Raw genomic sequence first — 21,505 nt, 5'->3', positions numbered from 1 at the left:
ACAGCATAAGTGGAGGAGAATAAAAACAACTTAGTTACAGCCACATGTAGGCAGACAAGGCTAGATGGAATTACTGCAAAAACTGAATTTTATGAGTCTAAAGTGCCCTCTGAAGGTATGACAGAAAATTACAAGTCTAAAATCAACATAATTGAAAAGCAGCTCCTCCTTTACTTACCTGTCAAGACAAGAGGTGACCCATGCCTGCCAATGGGGGGAGGGGAGGGGAGAGTGAGGGCAGCAGCTTCAGCAGCATTACTGAGCATGCTCAGTCCATGCGAGCATGCTCAGTACAAGCCAAGCATCAAATCCGGTGGGGTGGCTGATGCTGCCCCTCCCCTCATGGGTCCCCTCTTCAGTATTTTCCCTTCAAGAGTTGAGAGCATCACTATTACTCATAGAAAAGCATTTTTCTGCATTCTCTGCTCTTTAACATCATTTCTTGCAGAAGAAACAGTGTTTCCATCTATCCTAACAACATTTTTAGAAATGTTCCCCACTACTTCTATATTAGCAACACTGGGAGCCCTGGAAACAGTGTCTCATTGGACACCAGTGCAATTTTTAACACTGTTAATTAGATGTTAGCTAGCCAACCACAGTTGGGCTTGCATGGATATCATTGCAGGATTGGGGCCTGTGACCCAAGAACCCCTTAATGCCAACTGGGTTACAAGAATATCCTGATTCTGGTTCACCAAAGAATGTCATGTGAGGTCATAAATGAAAGTTAGGGTCATGATGGTGGTTGTTAATACCATTGGAAAATGTATGTACAGATACCACATATGGAATTATGTATTACTCCTGGGGGGCATTCTGCAGCAAAAAATTAAAAATTCTGCAAATTTTATTTGTCAAATAAATGTGGAGGCTCCAGCACGGCATTGGGGAGCACAGGCCACTGGCTGCACAGATGTGGGACATCACTGTGCAGCTCTCTACCCCATTACCCCGCCCCCGGGGACACAGACTCAAAAGTTAGGCTGCACCCAACCCTGACACAGCGCAAGGACTGGGCCTGCCTCAGAAACACTCCAGGGCCCTGGCCCTCTGCACCAGGTGCACCAAGTGTGAGCAGGCAAGCTCAGCAAGCAGGATCCAAGTGTGGAGGGTCTTAGTGTTGGGGGACCCAGGTGTGGGTTGAGAGGGTTCTGTGTGGGGCAATCTGGGTACAGATGGCTCAATGGGGGATCCAGGTGCGGGAAGAACCTGGATGCACAGGGGCTTGTTGGGGGGGTCTGGGTGCAATGTAATGGGACTCTGCAGGGGGTTCCAGATGAAGGCTGTTGGGGCTCAGCACGGTGGAGTCTGGATGTGTGGGGGGATAATGCTTGGCAGGGGGATGTGGGTGTGGAGGACTCAGTGGGGGGTCCAGATGCTGGGGGAGTGGGGCTCAGTGGGATGGGGATCCGGGTGTGGGTGGCTAGACGGGGTGGTCCAGGTGCAGGGGGAGTGGGACTCATCAGGGAGGGTTCTGAGTGTGTGGGGCTTGGTGGGAGGGTATGAGTATGAGGGCATCTGGATGCATGGCGGTTGGGCAGAATGGGGGAGCAGCTCCCTGTACAGGGATCCCTCCCCCTGCAGCTGAGGAGTGATGCGTGCATGAAGCAGGGGAGAGGAGGGAGTTTTCAGAGCTTCCTGCAGCTGGGGGAGAAATCTGGGGTGTGTTTGACCTGGCCCAGATGCCGTGAGAGGGAAGAGGAAGTCTCATCCTCCCCAGCCCAGCTGGGACTAGCACCTGAGCCCGGCCCAGGGTTGGAGCCACCAGCCGGCTCTTACCCAGTCCCACCCTCTTCCCCATAGTGATTTACCTCTCTGCCAGCTTCCCTGGACACCCGAAACATATTGCTGGGGAGGGTTGCAGGACTGCTCTTGTTGCTTCCCTGTCAGAAAGTCATTTTTCTGCGGGGAAACAAAGAAATCTGCCAGGGGACATAAATTCGGTGCATGTGCAGTGGCGCAGAATTCCCCCAGAAATAATGTAAGCATACTGAAAATATGCTCTTAGACTCTGTCACAGCAGAAGTGGAGAAACAGGTTTTTTTGCTTAGAGAAAGGATGTTTATTCACCTGTCTCTCTGTCAGCATCTAAATTAAGCATTGTAAGCTAACACAATGGATGTACATTTACATGCAAAGTCAGAGAGATGTGAAGTCAACAAGGAAGGACACAGAGAGGAAAGAGAACCTTTACTTGCAATACACTTCAAAGATTTGGACAACAAAGACGACACTCCATCATCCTACAACTAGGAAGTACACAGGCAGTGCATTTACATTAATGAAAATGGGATCTCAACCAGCCTGGGCTGAAAACCCTACAGGGGACTTTGGTGGTAAGATAAACTTCTTTAGTCAGGAGGTTAGCCTGTTAAGTTTAGTCCCTAATAAAACAATCATAACATGCTTTCTAGGTGACCTGTTGTTTCCATTATCCTTATTCACTATCTCCTGAATCTTTGATAATATATTTACAGTGAAAACAACAAGAAGTTTATCTCGGTGTTGTGGTATCAAGCTAAGTGCTGACCCTGAGTTGAATCATACAAACTGGCAGATATACTGTTTCCTTGGGGGCCCTGATATTTCTGTGAGTGCTCAGCGGATAAGGGTCTAAAAGTACAGAGGAACGTTTCAAAGGGACTCAGAGATGCAGAGGGATGGGGTAGGGGGAAAACACGACACACACCTAATGTTAACCTGTAACACAAAGTAAGGGCTGGCATAAGTGAGGGTGTGCAAGTAGCTAAGAAGCTGGTGGCAACAAGGAGATGACATCCAGTTAAGCACAAGCCTTTACTACTGAGGGCATTCTGTGCCAAAAAATTAAAAATTCTGCACACAATATTTTTAAATTCTGCAAAATTCTGAATTTTTTTTTTTGTCAAATAAATGTGGAGGCTCCAGCATGGCACTGGGGAGCACAGGGCACTGGCTGCACAGAGACGGGAGACCACTCTGCAACTCCCCCAGGACATGGACTCATTGGTGAGGCTGCACCCAACCCTGACACAGTGAAAGGACCAGAAACACCCCAGAGCCCTGCCCCTCTGTGCCAGGTGCACCAGGTTGGGCAGGCAGGCTCAGCAAGCCAGGACCAAGTGTGGAGGGATCCAGGTGTGGGTTGAGAGGGTTCTGTGTGGGGCAATCTGGGTTCGGGCAGCTCATTGGGGGATCTGGGTGTGGGGGGCATCTGGGTGCAACAGAGCTCAGCAGGGGGGTCTGGGTGTGGGAGGTTCAGTGTGGGGAGGATCCAGATGCTAGGGGAGTGGGGCTCAGTGGGGTGGAGATCCAGGGGCAGCTGGTTGAGGCTTAGTGGGATGGGGATCAGGGTGCTGGTGGCTCGTCAGGGTGGTCTAGCTGCAGGAGGAAAGGGGCTCGGCGGAGGGCTTCTGGGTGTGGCGGGGGGAGTGAGGCTTGGCAGAAGGATCTGGGTATGAGGGGGTCTGGATGCACAGGGGTTGGGTAGATGGGAGAGCATCTCTCTGTACAGTGATCCCCTCCCACTGCAGCTGAGGAGCAATGGGTGCAGAAAGCAGGGGAGTGAGGGGGAGGGGAGGCAGGGGGAGTTTGCAGAACTTCCTGCAGCCTGGGGAGAAATCTTGGGGTGGATCTGACCCAGCCCCAGATGCCATACAGGAGAAGACGAAGTCCCGTCCTCCTCAGCCCAGCTGGGACTAGCTGAGCCCAGCAGAGGGTAGGAGCCACCAGCCAGGTATTCCCCAGCCCCACCTCCTACCCCACCCTGATTTACCTCTGCTGGCTTCCCTAAATATACTGCCAGGAGGGTCACACAACTGCTTTTGTGGCTTCCCTTTCCTTCTCCATCAGAAAGTCATTTTTCTGAGGGGAAGCAAAGAAATCTGCAGGGGTCATGAAATCTGCGCATGCACAGTGGTGCAGAATTCCCCAGGCGTAACAAGCAAGTTTCCCTCATACTGGAGGTAGGAGGCTAACAAGGTGACTCAGAGTCCTGGGTACCCCAAGAATCATCACTGAGTCTTAGAAAGTTCAGGTAGCAAAATACTTCAACTTCCAGAGGAACCTGTACAATCATGGAGTGGGAGCTGCTGAGGGGAAGGGAACACTACATTTTTTCACCATTCAAGTTACTTTCTATACTTACTCTATCTTTGTCATGCAGCATGTCTGCATAGCATGATCTGAAAACAAAACAGAATTTACAGATCAAAACATTGTAAATTAACCACCACAATATAAATTTGTTAGCAGAGAAGAATCATCACTGTGAAGCAATTATTCCTAGCGAGTGAGTAAGTTACTGTGACACAGTGATTTGTCCCTTTAAGAGGCTGTTTGGTTCCACACCCCTAGCCTCAAGAATTCAGGTCACTTTATGGTTCTGGGTTTTCCCATTTTGAGTGGCATGAGTATATGAATGAATGGACTATGAATTAAGTGTTACATGTAGTAGAATCTTTTGGTTTTTCTCTTAATTGCTGCAGTATACTCAATCTTGAGCATTCTTAGAAAAATCAGTACAGAGCAAATACATGCACCTATGGTGAGTTACTGACAACTACTAATGACAGAGAATGTCAGATGCAATAGGTTAGTAATTAGGAACTGGGAAAAGAAAATTGTATCCTCTTTTTATAGACACCTCTATAGAAAGGGAGTACTAACCACAGAGCACTGGGTTGGAGCTGGCTTGTAAGTCAAAATCCTCATGCTATTTAAAGTGGTACTGATAATAGTCCGAGTGATTTTATACCTATATCTATATATTGCACATACATAATCACTCAGGTTATCATCAGTACCAATTTAAATAGTATGAGGATCTTAACGTACCAGCCACTGTACTCCCCCCCCACACACAGACACACACTTTTCCCCAACCTGAAGAGGACAAATAAACACATGAGGTTTTTTAATTTGTCTGATTTGAACACCATTTTGAAAACCAACAAGCTGACCCAGTCATTTAATCTCTTTGATCATTACTTTCAACTACCAAAAGGTTGTTACAAGAATATGATCAATGAGAGACTATTATGCCTGGGATTTTCAGAGGAGCTTGAGAGTCAGATTCTTAACTCCCACTAAATTTTGATAGGATTCAGGCACTTATTTCACTTCAGTGCCTATCAAAATCTCAGCCTAGATAATTAATAAAGGAAATGCTTGGGTGAAGCACCTTCAATTAGTATTTTTACAATGTTCCACTTGGTATAAGTTAAAATACAGGTGAACTTAGCCTAAATGACTGTCTAAATAATGTTATTAATCCCAGGCTCTCTGTAAAGATAAAAGTAAGTACTATCTTCATTTCAAATTATTCTTGTTTTAACTAGTGATGCAGAAAGCCTGCTTACAAAAAGTGTTTCCACCCTCCCCTCTATTCACTTATAAAAGATACACAGAGTTTCAAATAAATTGTTTCAGAGTAACAGCTGTGTTAGTCTGTATTCCCAAAAAGAAAAGGAGTACCTGTGGCACCTTAGAGACTAACCAATTTATTTGAGCATGAGCTTTCGTGAGCTACAGCTCACTTCATCGGATGCATACCGTGGAAACTGCAGTAGACATTTCCTGCATAAATCCAGGTTCTCTCACTCCCTCACCCCCCTCCAAAAACCACACACACAAACTCACTCTCCTCCTGGTACCAGCAGGAGAGTGAGTTTGTGTGTGTGTATGGGGGGTGGGGGGGGTATGGGTATGGGTGTGTATGGGGGGTGGGAGGGGTGAGAAAACCTGGATTTGTGCTGGAAATGGCCCACCTTGATTATCACACACATTGTGAAGAGAGTGGTCACTTTGGATGGGCTGTTACCAGCAGGAGAGTGAGTTTGTTTGTGGGGGGGGCGGAGGGTGAGAAAACCTGGATTTGTGCTGGAAATGGCCCAATTTGATGATAACTTTAGATAAGCTATTACCAGCAGGACAGTGGGGTGGGAGGGGGTATTGTTTCATGGTCTCTGTGTGTATATAATGTCTTCTGCAGTTTCCACGGTATGCATCCGATGAAGTGAGCTGTAGCTCACGAAAGCTCATGCTCAAATAAATTGGTTAGTCTCTAAGGTGCCACAGGTACTCCTTTTCTTTTTGCAAATAAATTGTGTTACCTTCACATTGCATTCATTTTTTTACATTTCATTAATCTGCAGCTAAGGAGAGTGTCAAGTGTTTCCTCTCATCATACCTTGCAATCTCCTGATGGTAATCATAGTTCTCATCTTCCTCTAACCATTCCACAGAACCTGTGGTTGGATTGGCCCTTCCACAGAAGACCTTCATAATGGAGCCCAGTTTGTATTCTTTGTGTATTGTGTGAAGACAGTTTTGTGGAGCTGGCTTCAATTCAAATAATTGAAATTTTTGTCCTGTTATCAGAAACCTGTTTAAACAAAATACAAGTTATGTTATGACATATACTAACTCTTCCTCCTCCCTGTTTTATAGGCTTCATTCCCAAGCATGTCATTAGTAAGGCTGTGAGTCTTCAATGGAAATCATGGAAGTCACAGATCCTGTGACTTTCTGGGACCTCCATGACTTCTGAAGCGGCAGGTGCAGCAGATCCCAGGGCCACCCGAGCAGCTGGGGCGGCCCAGGGCAAGCCACAACAGCCGCTCCCCAGGCAGCCGGTCCCAGGCACAGCCCCAGAGCAGCAGTCTGGGAGCAGCGGCGGGGCTCCGGGACACCCCCGGCCACAGCAGTGGTGGTGTGCAGGAGCTCCCCACAGAGCAGCAGTATCATTGCCAGTACGCCTCACCCCCTTCTCTCACCACCTACGATTTAGTCAGGGGTATTTATAGAACAAGTCATGGACAGGTCACAGGCTGTGACTTTTTGTTTACTGCCTGTGACCTGTCCATGACTTGTACTAAAAATACCTGTGACTAAACTGTAGTTTTACTCATTATTAACCTCCTTGCTCTTCTATCTTTTGCCTTATTCTATCACACTCTTAACACTTGTAACTTTCTCCCAATCATTATATGCCATCGTCTCATTTATGATTACTCACTATGATGCACTTCTTCTGTGAAGACTACCAATATGACAATCCAGAAGAGCAATATGTAAGCAAGTTTTCTAAAAAATAAAAATACTGGTAATAAAAGGCTATTTCTAACCCCTGTGAAGTAGGTCCCTCATTCACTGTATGATGTCTTTTAATATTTTGTTATCTAATTCAAAGGATTCTTTATAGCAGGATCTTATCTTGTTTTCTTCTGTTTTTTAACAAAGATGGAGCATAACAAAAATATATATAACCTATAAAAACACATATATGGAGAAGAAATTAGTAATTTGACATATAAATTGAAGAGCAACATACTGTGCAACGAGAAGATAGTTGGTCCTGACTCCTGATGGACAGAGATTAAAGAAAACATACAAGGACTTGTATGCAGATGAGATCATTTAACCTCCTATAGGGGATTCTTTCAAGTCATGGCATTTATTCTATTCTGTATAGGTTCATATACTAGGCACATCAGTGTAGTGTCTTGACATTAAGCAATGTGACTACACTTCTGTAGTGTGTTGTTTGTTGTTTATACAGTAATGGGAGAGAGAATAACACACAAGTTCAATAATGTAGATACTATATCAAAAAGTCAATACCCTCTTTGTAACTTACCTATGGAAAACCATAAGTGGTTTCTTACACGTTTTGCAGAACTATTTCTTAGAGCTTGCCACACTATCTGCAAGTAAGATTTTAAATAAACACCACGCTAAACGCTGAGCACTAAAAACAACCCTAGAATTCCATTTCAACTGCTCTTTTAATTATCAAGTTTACTTTATGTTCTAAACAAATAAAATCTCTCTGCACGTAGCATTTCTGAAAGACACAGAAACAGCAGCCGGGCCCGTGACAAACTCCGCTTGGTCACGGAACAGACACAGAGAAGAAAATGGCAACAAAAACAAGCCCACTGGCAGGCAAAACAGCCTCCGTTTCGGAGGGCTCAGGCATGCACCGGCGCTGCGGAGCCCCGAAGGGGGCAGAGCAATTCAAACCCTACCTACACTTCCCGCCCCCAGATCTCCAGGCCCTGGGCACAGAACAGCGTCAGACCCGGACTGCACATGGCAGCTGAATGGACGCTCGCGGGCAGAAGCAAGGGCAGGGGCCTCACGGCGGGAGTGGGGGACGAACCCCGCCTCCAGGCCTGGAAGGAAGATGGCGGCGGGAGCCCTCTGGCTATGAGTGGCCCTAGCACCAGGGCAGGGGGCTGCCCGTGGCCGGGAGGGCCCGGGGACGAGCTACCGGCTCGTGGACCTGCACGGGCGGAGGCCCCGCCTTACGAGGGCGCAGGAGGCCACGGGCCTAGCCTTACAACGACAGCTGCGGCCCAACCCACCCGACGGGCCGGCGAACCCGAGCCCCGCCCCTGGCTCAGGGCCGGCTCCGCATGGCAGGGCGGCCGATCCTTACCCGCCCTGTCAGGCTCACGAACAGCAGGCCGCCATCTTCCCAGGCTGCATTGCGTCCGTCACGAGACGGGAGACGACGGAACCGCACGCGACCACGGGAGGGCGAGTGAAGGGGGCGGGGCTTCTAGTCCGGACCCTGCCCAATAGGGGACGGGTTAATACAGAATAAAAAGCTCCGCCCCCCTCCTGGAGGGCGGGGTCTAGGTGGTGGGCAACGCCGCCGGCGGCGGGTCTCGATCCCAGCATGCTGTGCGGCCTGGCGGCCGGCATGGAGCGCGCGGCGGTGCTGCGTGTGAAGCGGAAGCGCGGCGCGTCGGAGCCGGCCGAGGCCCTGGTGATCGCCTGCAAGCGGCAGCGCACCGAGCCGGGCCCCGCGCCCGCCCCGGTGGAGAAGAGCCTCTTCAAGCTGGTGGCCACCGTCTCCTCGCAGGTACCGCGGGGCCGGGGTCCCTGGCAGGCTCCGCACCCTCAGCGAGGGGCCTCCCTCAGCCCAGAGCGGGGCTCCCCCCAGAGCACCTCGGGGACGGAGCCCCCTCCCCCCGCCCCGGTTAGCGGAGCCCTCCCCAGCGGGCGCCCCCCTCCCTCCCTTGCTTAGCGGGAGCCCACCCTCTCTCCTTTGTCTCCAGGCTGGGCCTATCTGCCTGACCCCCACCCCAAGAGACCAGCCTGGTAGCAAATGGGCTTTTATGATGACTAGGTGCCCCTGAAACATTTCCGCGCTAACCGGTGCTCTCCTGTTTGGGCACCGGACCCCTTTGTCCTGCCCATGAAGTTCCCCTGAGGGATGCCACTGCTCAGTCATTTAATGGTCTGCCATGTTGGCACCTAAAAACCAAGCCTAGAGGAGGGGGTGGTTTCATGCTGAAAACCAGCCAACCTCAAAAAGTGAATCAGATGTTGCTTTGGGTCTTCCACCTGCCTCAAAGTCCCTCTACCCATTTTAATGTTTTTTTCCCTCTATAATCCTATTTTAAATGTATTTCTTCCCCCATTGTTGGCTGTAAGACCTGAACAAATACAGAGAAATGTACTGACGAGTTCTCTCTTAACTGATAGTGGTAAGGGTCCAATGTAAAAGGCCAAAATATTTGAGTCTTTCCTGGAGGGATTGACCCAGTGAGTAGTGTTAGGGAAGCTGTACTTCCACTACTTGGTTCCTTGCTTGTGGACTCCCACCAAGCTCAGCTCTCTTTCTGGTACTTTTTGACCTCTATATACAGCCATTAGGTGAACTAGTCTGACAACATGGATTTAGATGTCAGCAATATGTAGATCATAGAATACCAGGGTTGGAAGGGACCTCAGGAGGTCATCTAGTCCAACCCCCTGCTCAAAGCAGGACTAATCCCCAATTTTTGCCCCAGATCCCAAATGGTCCCCTCAAGGACTGAACCTCACAACCCTGGGTTTAGCAGGCTAATGCTCAAACCACTGAGCTATGACACAGTTCAGCCTATCCTTCACAACCTGTGACCACCAAGATGGCCCAGGACTTGTCTGAGCTCTTGAATGGAAAAATAGCTGGCTGAATGAGCAAGACAGAAGCAATGCTGGTGGACAGAGGAAAGCATTTTGAGGAGTTTGCAGCTATGATGTGGTCTCATTTGATTGAAGTTACACACCCGCAATTGGTCAGTTCAGTGCATAGTTTAGGAGGGCTCTTGAATTCCTCACTGAAATGGTCATACAGCAGTATCCACGGGTAACACTTACTATTATCTCCTGTGCGGGTGATTGTCTCATCCTGGTGCACGATGACCTCAGTTATCATGCCTTTGTCACCTCTCAGCTGGACTACAGCAAGGCTTTGTACGTGGCCCCCAAGCCTTCAGCGCTTAGGAAGTTCCAGCTACTATAGAATGCTGTAACATGTCTTCTCAGCAACACAGGCTACTACAAGCGTGTTGGACGTCTCCTCTGCTCTCTACGCTGGCTTCTCGTAGAACTTCAAACTAAGTTCAAGGTCCTAACCCTTATTTTTAAAGTACTTCATGGTCCAGGCCCAGGATACATAAAGACAGTGTTTGAGAGCTTCACTCCTCTGGCACAATGGCGCTCCCTGCAATGAGGGTGAAGCTGATCTGTGCAAAAGACAACTTTCTTGAGGAGTAGCCTGAGACCATGGAATGAACTCCCCCAAGTACAAGGACCATCACAAACCTCACCACCTTCCATTTCAAGCATATTTTTTTGACCTTGTGGTCTCTAACAAATCATATTGATAACTTTATATTCCAACCAACCCACCATACCGTAACAAGATGCTCCACAGTGCACACTTCTCCTGAGTGGTGGATAAGAGAACAAACATGACATTTGTCATGTTGGTTAATGCACTGCTGGGAGATATGCAGATACAATGATGTGTGGTATAAGAACCTATATAGAATAGAAATAGATTAGACTGGTGTCAAATGAACAAAGTAAACAACCAATAGTAAATTTTTGACTTGCATCTTTCAGTTTACTCTAATCTTGGTAATTACTTGTAACAATAATAGGCACAAAGCTCTTTCAGGGAGGCGGGTGATTGTTTTTAAGTCAGTGGTTTGACTTTTTCCCCCCCCTCCCCATTTTTCTCTCTGTCCAGAATGAGCCTGTTCAGAAGTATGTACAAGAAGCTATTACTCGAGATAAAGCAGCAGAGATTCTGCGACCCTCTTTAGGAAGCACTCAAAGAATCATTCAGGACCTTCGCTCCTCCAAGCAGGTGAAGAGGCAGGAAAACCGGTACCGCATCCTAACCAGCCATAGGCCAAACTGTGCTGAAAAAGAAACAATTGCACTTCGCACAAATGGCGAGGAGACAAATGAGGGTGCTAAACTTGACCCTGAAGAAAAAAAAGACACTTCACAACAAGGAAGCACTGCTGCTTATGGTAGTTCAAGTTATTTTGGGGAATTCCAGTTGTTTGAAGTAGTACAAGAGGAGGAAGTAGAGAGAGACCCCAGTATCTCTGCAGCAGACACAGAGGTTGGTATTGAGACTTGTGCACTACTGACTAGTCAAATTAAATTACATTTTGGTGCAGTAAAATTGCATAGGTGGGCATACTGGAAAGATTCTTGTGTATCTAGTGATTTTGAATCTATACTGTTTAGACAGTTAACTACACACATGATAGCTGGAGGATTAAACCTAGCCTGAGCAAAATATAAAAGATATGGGTGAGGCGGGTCTTACTACTTAAATCCTAGTGAAAAGTACAGCCTCCTGGGACAACCTCTAACAGAAATCCATGTACCCTCCCCTACCCACTAGTGTCTTCTCTGGGCCCTATATGGGGGTTTAATCTCTCAAATAAGCCTCTGGCTAATAGATGTATAAAACGCAAAGCTTCTCCCTGTTTAGTTCCTAGAAAGGAGGAGCTGTGTGTCCATGTCCCCCAACCCTTCAGAATCCCCTGTCACCTGCAAAGAAGGCTGGTGGAGAGAAGAGACCTCTGCTTCTTTGACTGAGCTTCCCACTTCTGAATAACTCCAACACCTGCTTCTACTGCTCTTCATAGTTCCCTCAAGTAGCAGCAAAGTGAGATTGATATGGTACTTTTAAGGACTTAGCTGTTTTTAAATAGCAGCTGTGAAACTAATCCAAGCCTTAATTTAACTCTGCTGCTTGACAAGACTGAGCAGCAATAGAGACGTGGGCTCTTCCTGTGGACTTGGGAAAACACTATCTGTTTGGTTCATGCTTGAAAGATTATTTTAGCAACTCTGACTAGAAATATTCCAAATTTTTCTGAAATTAATGCTTTAGGCCCCCGTGCTTGACACTCTTATCACTGAGTAGAGGTTTTTTGAGCTGTACATGTTTTTAGTGTGATGAGAACTTTTATAATCTTACAATCCTCTTGCATGCATCTTTTAAGTTGCAAGAATCTCTGCTCAGTTTCTGGTGGAATTCTAAGTTGAAGAAGCTATGTCTGTTTCACATGGTTGCTATATGTACAGCATATCACAAATCTTCTAAACTTTCATGATTGTGGCATGTAATATTGTGCTTTTGTGGGGTGGAGGAGGGGTGATATTGAAGGAAGCATTGTATTATAGCATATACATGAGAATAAACCCATTCAGCATTTCCATTACCAATGGATTACAGCTCTGAGAAAATGAAAACCTTTCCATGTTAGAGAAGAGAAGTAAACATCAGTGTGGGTAATGAGAATGTGGTAACTGAAAAACAATTTAAAAAAAAAATTCTTCCATCAGTAAAAATTGAGCAACTCCAGCTGAAAATGCTGCATCTTGATAAACAGCTGGCAGCTCCATGCAGTAATAAATTTTTTGATTCTGAAACATTTCCATCCAAATAACTTATTTAGCCTTACCCAGCATTCAATAATATTTGTACAATGCAACACTCAAAGTGCACGTTAGCTTTTAAAAAACAAAACCCCCAAACATTCTGTTCAGATTAGACTACTTGCAGCTATGCCTAACTCCAAATAAACATTGGCCATTCCCCTCAGCTTCAATCTTTCTCACCCCCCCCCCCCCCCCCCAAAAAAAAAAGCCTCATAAGCATAAGGCAAGCAACGTGGGAAGAAGTAGTGGCTCTCAAAATGTGACTCAGTAGGACTTACTTTTAGGATATAAAATAGGAACTATAATGTGCAGTCAAAATCCCAGCTTGTGCAACATATGGTCTCATCTACTTACTCGTCTTGTTCTTGTGTGTGTGTGTTTGAGATTTGGACCTCAATTCAGACCTCAGGTAGATATGCAACCTACTCCATTAATTTCTTTTCTCAAATACAGATGTCCTTTTAATATGGAAATATCATTAATAGGTTGGAAATATGAGGCTCCACAAATCAGCTTTGTCCTTCTCTGTTGCATTTAAAAGTTGCTTCTGAATTAGAACTTGTATTCTTTTAAAATGCATACAGTGCTACCTGTCACAGGGACTGACCAAACAGAGGTAGAATTATGGCACCACAAACACCCAATAGCATTGTTACTAATAAATCTTAATTGTGAGGTGTCTAGGCAAAAAAAAAAAAATTCAAACTAGGCCAGCTTTTGCTTCAATTTTTTTCCCCTTATCCTGTAGATGTTAGGATGGGGAATGAGAGAGATCGTCTTACTGGTTTCTCTTTTCTCATCTCAGAATTGACTATACACTATCATAAGCCGGTTCGTTTATAAGCGGATCCCTCCCAAGATGGAGAAGTAAAACTGGCAAATGTTTATGACCCATTAATAAGCTGACCCTGTAATTCAGGGGTCAGCAGACTTTGGCTCCCAACCCATCAGGATAAACTGCTGGCAGGCCAAGAGGGTTTGTTTACCTGGAGTGTCTGCAGGCACAGAGGTAAACCTAGGTAAACAAAATATCCCAGCCCACCAGCAGCTTACCCTGCCGGGCCAGGACAGCCACTGGTGGGGAAATTTTTGGGGGTGGAAAGCTGGGGGTGAGGGGAGTAACCTCTGTGACCTCCCCCCACATGACCCCACCCCTAACCTGGGACCTCCCCACATGACCCCTCCACATGTAACCTCTCCCTGCCCCACTCCTAGCCTGGGACCCTGACACTCTCCCCATCCCATCTCTTCCCACCTTACCTTGGGCGGATGTCTCTGGCCCGGCTGGAGCTGCTCCAGCAGGCCAGGCAGCACTGCCACTACCTGCCAGCCCTGGAGCTGCCGCTGCTTCGGAGGCTGGGGGAGAGCAGCGTGGCCAGAAGAGGCTAGACTCTGGCCCTGCATCTTCCCTTCTGGCTGTGCTGCCTCTCCTTGCCCCGTCTTTTGGGGTGGCGGGACTGTGTCCCACTTCTCCCCCTCTCTGTACCCGTTCGAAAGCCAACCCCCCTTCTTTGATGCTTCCTGTTTTTACTAAAAAAAATTTGGCTTATGAACGAGTATATACAGTAGTTCAGAAAACACTGGAACTTGATGGGTGGAATTTCTCTTAAGCACCTATTCCAGCAAGGGGAGAGTTTGTGCCAACCTAAATGGAATTGAAACAGTGGGCCTGCCAAAGCCAACAATTGGCAAATGGCTCTGGCTATGGGGAAGAATTTGCTGGAAAGTTTCTTCTCCTGTGAATGTGGAACACAGAAACAATGGGGGCAGACTCAGTGGGTCCAGCAGCATTTTTCTGTCTTTTGGACTCGTTCGTTGTTTTCCCTAGGAAATATGAGACCAATCTAAACTTTTGCATAGGTGTCATTTTTTTACCTATTTACATAAGTGTACAATTTACTACAACAGATGTTACTGTAACTCTGAAACCTGTAATAGAACAGTGTCATACTGTACAGAATATTTAAATATTCACTTTAAGCATGTGTATCCACTTGCACAACTATATGTATTAAATCCTATCTGAGGCAGACAAACCTTTGTAGTGTATTAGCCATTTATTTAAAGAGTAATGTGTAAATTAGTTATTTAAGTTTTGATTACAGATCTTATGAATAAAACTGCTTTTTGCTAGATGCAACTACCATCTTTGCAAGGTGAACTCTGGATATTTCCACTTTTTTCCCAGCAATAAAGTTATAAGAATGAGGGAGCATAACTGCTAGTGATCCTCATTTTGAGGGGTGTGTTTATATATAATTTTTCCATCACTAATATGAATTTGTACATGGATAGTGGTAGTTCAGAGGGGATTATATTTTTAACCATGGAACGCATCCTCACATTGTGTACAGAAATATCAATAGCACAGATAAGGAGTTTATAGTGAATATATTAACATTTCCATTGTAAAATACCCATTTTCAGTTGTATGTACCTTGTGTATAATTTTAGTGCTAAGATTCTTTAATATAAAATCTGTTCAGGCTCAGGTTTCATTGAGGAAAAGCCTGTGCTTTTTTAAAAATAAAAACAAAAATAAACTGATAAAAGACAAATACCTGAAAGCAATTAGTTTTCAAATGCTTGAAAACTCTGCCTTCAACTTGCAAATGTCCAAATCACAAAAAATAAACTGGGAGCATTTTTCATGTCAGAATGAGGAAACAAGGGGTGGTCAGTGTGCCATTGGGTCCTGTTTTTTTAAATGTTAAATAGCTGCATAGATGTAAACTTAAGGCCTAAAACTTTGGAGTGGAAAGCTTTTTGAAATATTAACATGAAATTGCTTTGCAAATAAATTAAGATTTCTTGCAAGTATGGAAAACCCACCAACTTTGAACACATGAAACCCTGAAATGGAAATTGACTTCTGTTTTTGTTCAAATTGAATGATGCAAAAACCAAGCAATTCTGTTTAATATTAAGGGCTACCATTGACACATGAATTGATAAAGGGGGACAGTCTGATTAGAATATCTCAGTAACTAAAGTTTTTATCCAGTGTATAGCACTGGTCTTGACCGAACACAAACAGTCCTTGGATCCTTTCCACAAATAACTCCTTGAGAATCACTGTGGCAAAACATACATACACACTCAGAATTACTTATGAATAGACCAGACACAAGACAAGGTAGCTTTCCAAGCCATCCAGTTTGCTTTGAATCTGACTTACTATCCACAGTAAACTAACTCATGTTTCACCTTTAATCAGTCATCTGCTTACACAGCAAAGTAGCAGTTGTTTCAACTTGCTTTCTTTTACAGCTGCCACTACCCTTCATTTTTAAAATGCTGTTACAGGAAAATCACACCAGTGCTACTGCTTCTATCTATAGAAGGCTGGCCATGGCTTAGCTTTCTGAGGGGGAAACTATATTTGAATTTCTTCTGGCTACAGTTGTTATTTATGGGTGATATGGAGTCTGAGTTACAGCTATATGCAAATAATCTCCACTGGATACCCTCTCCCTGCCTACTGAATGAATGTGTGAAGAGCCCTCCATCCAAAAACAAAAAAAAAACCACTAATGAAATTGCTCCCCAAAATCGAATGCTAAAACTGACTGGAAACTGTTTAGTTGGTATGTGGGCCTCTGAATTACTGACGTAGATTCACTTTTCAGTGAGTTGGCATTTGCCAGCAGTACACCTGGAAATGCCCACTTAAATCAGTATTTCTATTTCTAGGTTGAGGAGTTCAAAATGGACAGATTGGTGAGCTGAGCAAAATGGATGGATTTTCTATTTAGTGTTCAATGTTTCATTTTCAAACATAACCTGAAAGTCTCAAATTCTATTATCAAAAACCATGGTATGGACAGACAATATCCATTAACTATACAGAAAATGTTTGGGTTATGGAAAGACTCTCCAGTATGCCCCACCCTCCTCCCAGATAAAGTCATACTGCAATTTATTTGTAGTATTAGCAACCTAAAGCTTTCAATAGTAAAACTTTTAAATAACTTGCAGAATGTTTTTACTTTACCCTATTTGGGGCATTAAGGATAAATGTTTTATTTGTAGCTCACTTAAAAACTCGCTGTGTGTGACTTCAATAAAATATTGGTGGTTTTTTTGATAACAGAAAACTGATGATCCAGCTGTGATTCTTTGCAATGCAGTAGAAATGATCCGTGAGCGTTTAACTTTATCTGACAATGATAAAGGATTAGAAGACTGTGTGAAGGAAGATGATTATGTTTATGATATTTACTACATGGAAACATCTACTCCTGGCTGGATCCAGAACATCCTCTCTGTGCAGCCTTACACACAGGAATATGAACTGGTAAGGACAAGGAAATCAAAAAACAGACTTTATGTAGTAATGAAGCATGCTTTTTTCCCCATTAGCCTCTTTCAATTACATTGTCCTAGTCTGAAAATCATGACCATGCAAAATGGCATTTTGTAGCTCAGTGGCTTTTGTATCAAATGTGCTTTTTCTAACTACCAGTCCTGCAAACTCAACCTGGGTTCTTTCCATATTGGCAGGGAAAATTATGCCCAGCATAACACACCTATGTAACTCCCATTGTCTGAATTGTTTGCACAGGTGTAACTGATTAGAACTTCGTAAACAATGCACAGGGAGGAAAATAATCTGGGTCATTCGTACTTCAGTTGTATGCGTCTCCAGGACTAACAGTAGTCAAACTTGCTTCTTGTTGATGAGCAGCTGAGACTACACAAAAGGTGGCCCAAAGAGGTCCAAACTAAGGTTGCATAGGCAGCCTTATTTGTGGCATTTCCTAATTTGAGTACTTACCTTAAATTATTAAGGTTTCAGTCAAGTTTTGTGCATTATATATAATGAGAACTGTGCTTTGGTTGTTATGTGATTTCCTATTTCAACAGTAGGAGCCGGTAAGTTTTCTTTCAGTGCATATCCTCTAATCCATTTGTTCCCTTTGCCAAAATTAAACACTGCTTTATCACTTTTCACTTCAAATAGCTAACTTTCCTCAAAACTACTATTCATTCAGCCACTTAAGTACAGCTGGAGTGGGTGGGATTGATTTTTCAATTTCAGCAGTGCCCAAAATAGGTAATGGTGCAACCACATCAGTGGTGGTCTATTAGGATAGTTTCATTTCCTTAACACAGTACTAAACTTATTGCATGCACTAGCAACATAAGTTATGTCAGACCAGAACAGACTGTGGTCTGCCCATTGCAGCTAGTACATCATTTTAACTCTTGGATGGTGTCACTGTACTTAAGTATCACTAGTGGATATCTTTTTTTCCTCATCTTGTGCTATGTAGACTGATAGAGAAATCACATAGTTTTTCTGTGACTTTTTTTTCTCTTCTGAACAGTCCTTTCCCTATTGACATGCAGGTAGATGATGATGATATTTCAGAAGAAATATATGATGATGAAGATGATGAGAACAATGAGAATAACTGGCGTAATGACTATCCTGATGAAGATGAGTTCCTTCCTGAGGAAGATGAAGACAGAGAAGGAGGAGATGGAGGTATTTCATTGTCCATACTACCTGCCCTGCAGGGGATGAGGCTTAAATCTTCTGATGGTACTCACTTTTGCTAATTATAATGTCACCATCTAAGGAACAAGTTAAGATGGACTCATTACTGAATGATGGGTTTCAGAGTAGCAGCCGTGTTAGTCTGTATTTGCAAAAAGAAAAGGAGTACTTGTGGCACCTTAGAGACTAACCAATTTATTTGAGCATAAGCTTTCGTGAGCTAGAGCTCACGGGGATGTTTATGGAGAATGGGAGGGTTCATTAAATTGGAGACTTCAAAGGTAGTTGGAACAGATCATTCAAGACTATCAGTGGATGCTAGTTCCTCATTTTCGTGCATCTCATACTCGAACAAGTATTGGCAAGTTGTTAACCTACAAAAAGTACAGCAGATCTTAAACTTCTCAATTCCTGTAAGTCTTTCAGTGTTCTGGAAGCCCATTAGAACTGAGGTGATGGAGACTTCTGCAAACTCTTCTTTCCATGAAAAATCTTAAGGAACAAAGGGAAGAAACTTCTACCTGGCCCCTGTATGCCATATGAAGTAACCTGTATTCATGGTTTCAGAATAGCAGCCATGTTAGTCTGTATCCACAAAAAGAACAGGAGTACTTATGGCACCTTAGAGACTAACAAATTTATTAGTGGATTCTCATTTAATGTTTGTCTTAAATGGATGAACTCATCTTTAATGGCTGACTGAGGAATTTCTCCTTCATTAGAAATCCATATCAAGCTGGTTGCACTATAAGGCACATGAGGTCTGGAGACATTCAGTTCCTAACTCTTGCCACTGATCTTGGGCAAATCCTGTTTTCCTGTTATTAAAATTGAGGCTTAGCTACATTGAAACCCTCAGTTAAAAGATGCTATATGTGCAAAATTGTCATCACTACCTTAAAAAGGAGTATAACTCACAACTCATCTGATGCAGAACTTGTAATTCTTTGGTAGTGGGCAGCTCTTGCATTACCATATAAAGTTAAGTATTTAATAGTTCCTGAATCACAACTGATCTTTAACTACGAGATTTTAACATGCAGTTTGAAGCATTTAATGTTTTCTCTCTAGAATCGGAGGATGGGAGCTTCAGTGATGAAGATGGCAGGAGTATCCAGAGCAGAACATGGGTCAAATACCACTGTGATATTCTGAAGGAGTTTGAATATGATGGGGTCCAGGACTTAAATTCTGATTAGCACTACCTAATCTGAATACCAGCATACTGCCTGCAGAGTATATTCTTGACCTTCCTGCAAAAGTCCAGAAAATTACTGCTGCTTTTGGTAGCTCTTTATGGAAATGTTAAGGTGAGACCTCAAAGAAGGGAAAAGCATTTCTTTCTGGTAAAACAAATAGCTTCCCACTCTTGTACAAAATGCCACATTTTAAAAGGAAGCTGTCCTTGTCCATCTGTTTGATCTGTAAAATTAATACTGTATTTGATTATATACATTAAGCCTGAAGTAGCCATTTCCTAACCTGAGCTATTGGGAAAGTAGAAATCTGCAAAAATTGAACTCTCACATAAAGTTCATTAAAAAATAATTTTGTACTTAAAATCCAGGAAGCATCTGCAATTTCAAGTTGGTAGTATTTAACTCTGAGTGAGTGTTAAGTAAAGCAAGTCATTCATAATGTGACTTTTCATCCAGTAACAAAATTTGTTTGAGTGAAAGATGCATTTTTCTCATTTGAGTATTACAAATGATGGCAAGAAGAGAAACAATCTTAGCTTTAAGAAAAAAACGCTGCATTACTATCCTAAGAGCTGCTTTCTCTGTATAAATGAAAAGAACGGTCAATCTCTGGTCAATGGTCAAGACATGTCCTAGGGATTTTTGGCTGGACACCTTTTCCTTTGTATCACTGAACTAGAGTAATGTAAAGTATTTAATGCACTTGAATATGTAAATAAAAATATTTTTGAATTATTTTGCTGTAAATAGCCATTTCTTTAAAAAAGCTTGGCTTCTACCCCTTAACTGAGCTAAAAGATTCAAAATGCTGACATGTAAGCCTTCTTCTGCAGTGAGTAGCTCTAATAGGGACATCAACTTCTATACAAAGCTACAATAAAGTCATCTCTGTATAAATCAAAATCTCAGATTGTAGGCCTCAGATGATTAGTATACACACCTGCTTTAGTCTTCTGCTCCTCCAATTCTGTCTCTGTTCCCTTAACTCAGAATGGTAGATCTGTGCAGTAGTGTTTATTTTGTAAAGAAGAAAGTGGTTGGGCAATCCAGCTCAAATATATGAAGGTGCTATAGGACATTAGCTTTTCCTAACCTTCATAGTTTAATACAATAAATACTATCACATGAACTATGCTAAGTGGTTAGTGGTACTAAAATTAATTTTAAGTTACTTTAGTTTGCCATCACAGCTGTGGGTTGTTGCTGGGTTGGGTTGTGTTTTTGTTTTTTTTTAAACATTCTACTTACTTTCCTAAGCTATTGGACAGACTATTTTGGGGCAACTGTTCTAGTAGCTGGTGCTACATTACAGTAGCCCTTTCCCTTCCCGCCTAGGATAAGAGGATTTATGTAAAATTCATCGCTGTCTTAGGGTTGTTATGGTCTTCTCATATCAGACATTCCCATTGTTGCAGTCTCTACCACCTAGGGCAGAATTAGTTGTCAGTGCACTCAAAAGTGGTACCTGAAATCAAGGAAGAAACAAATACAGTTTTCAGAGTAACAGCCATGTTAGTCTGTATTCGCAAAAAGAAAAGGAGTACTTGTGGCACCTTAGAGACTAACCAATTTATTTGAGCATGAGCTTTCGTGAGCTACAGCTCACTTCATCTGATGCTGTAGCTCACGAAAGCTTATACTCAAATAAATTGGTTAGTCTCTAAGGTGCCACAAGTCCTCCTTTTCTTTTTGCGAATACAGTTTTGTGGCTATTTCCCTTGCACTAGTAACGAGTAAGGCAAGTAGTGACTGTAGTGACAGCAAAGCAACTTTTAGAGAAATAACGTGGGTTATCTTTTATTGGACCAACTGTTGGTGAGAGACAACCTTTTGAGTTTACACAGCTCTTCTTCAGACCTGTGTAATCACAAGCTTTTCTTGCAAACAGAAGTTGGTTCCATAAAAGATATGACCTCACCCACCTTGTCTCTAATATCCTCGGACTGACACGGATACAACACTACATACAAACCTCCTTCTGTCAATATCAAACTGAAATACAGGGTTTTTGTGGCGTTTAGCTTGAAGATTGGCCACAAACATCAACTAGCATTCTCTGCTAGAGCTCTAG

General features: G+C 43.8%; 2 protein-coding genes across 5 annotated transcripts in view; one reads left to right on the top strand and one right to left on the bottom strand.

Annotated features, from left to right (window-relative positions):
• The window catches only part of PRMT7 (protein arginine methyltransferase 7), a 49,722-nt gene extending 41,176 nt beyond the window's left edge, over positions 1-8,546 (bottom strand). The window contains exons 1-4 of one of the 4 annotated variants that reach the window (XM_048817172.2): positions 8,426-8,523; positions 7,622-7,688; positions 6,173-6,367; positions 4,130-4,166 (exon numbers count right to left, since the gene is read on the bottom strand). In XM_048817172.2, coding sequence (XP_048673129.2) covers positions 4,130-4,166; positions 6,173-6,367; positions 7,622-7,635 — 246 coding nt within the window. In that variant the 5' untranslated portion in view covers positions 7,636-7,688; positions 8,426-8,523. Of the gene's footprint in view, positions 1-4,129; positions 4,167-6,172; positions 6,368-7,621; positions 7,689-8,012; positions 8,294-8,425 lie in introns of those variants that run through there. The other 3 variants (XM_048817173.2, XM_048817177.2, XM_048817179.2) reach the window with 3 other exon arrangements.
• Positions 8,547-8,634: 88 nt separating this feature from the next.
• Positions 8,635-20,169, top strand: SLC7A6OS (solute carrier family 7 member 6 opposite strand). The gene is made up of 5 exons (XM_048817182.2): positions 8,635-8,854; positions 11,015-11,398; positions 16,826-17,029; positions 18,085-18,223; positions 19,307-20,169. Exons 1-5 carry the CDS (start codon positions 8,669-8,671, stop codon positions 19,432-19,434), a joined length of 1,041 nt encoding a protein of 346 aa, XP_048673139.2. The 5' UTR covers positions 8,635-8,668; the 3' UTR covers positions 19,435-20,169.
• Positions 20,170-21,505: the final 1,336 nt, after the last annotated feature.

This window comes from Caretta caretta, chromosome 12 (genome assembly GCF_965140235.1).
Source record: "Caretta caretta isolate rCarCar2 chromosome 12, rCarCar1.hap1, whole genome shotgun sequence".
NCBI lineage: Eukaryota > Metazoa > Chordata > Testudines > Cheloniidae > Caretta > Caretta caretta.
The sequence above is the reverse complement of the archived record's forward strand: the minus strand, read 5'-3'. Positions and strand labels throughout refer to the sequence as shown.

Bases quoted from the DNA above. Each gene is read 5' to 3' on its own strand.
- SLC7A6OS (XM_048817182.2), top strand. From the start codon at position 8,669: ATGCTGTGCGGCCTGGCGGCCGGCATGGAGCGCGCGGCGGTGCTGCGT. The intron at 11,399-16,825 runs GTTGGTATTGAG...TTTTGATAACAG, and splicing joins TCTCTGCAGCAGACACAGAG to AAAACTGATGATCCAGCTGT. The intron at 18,224-19,306 runs GTATTTCATTGT...TTTTCTCTCTAG, and splicing joins CAGAGAAGGAGGAGATGGAG to AATCGGAGGATGGGAGCTTC.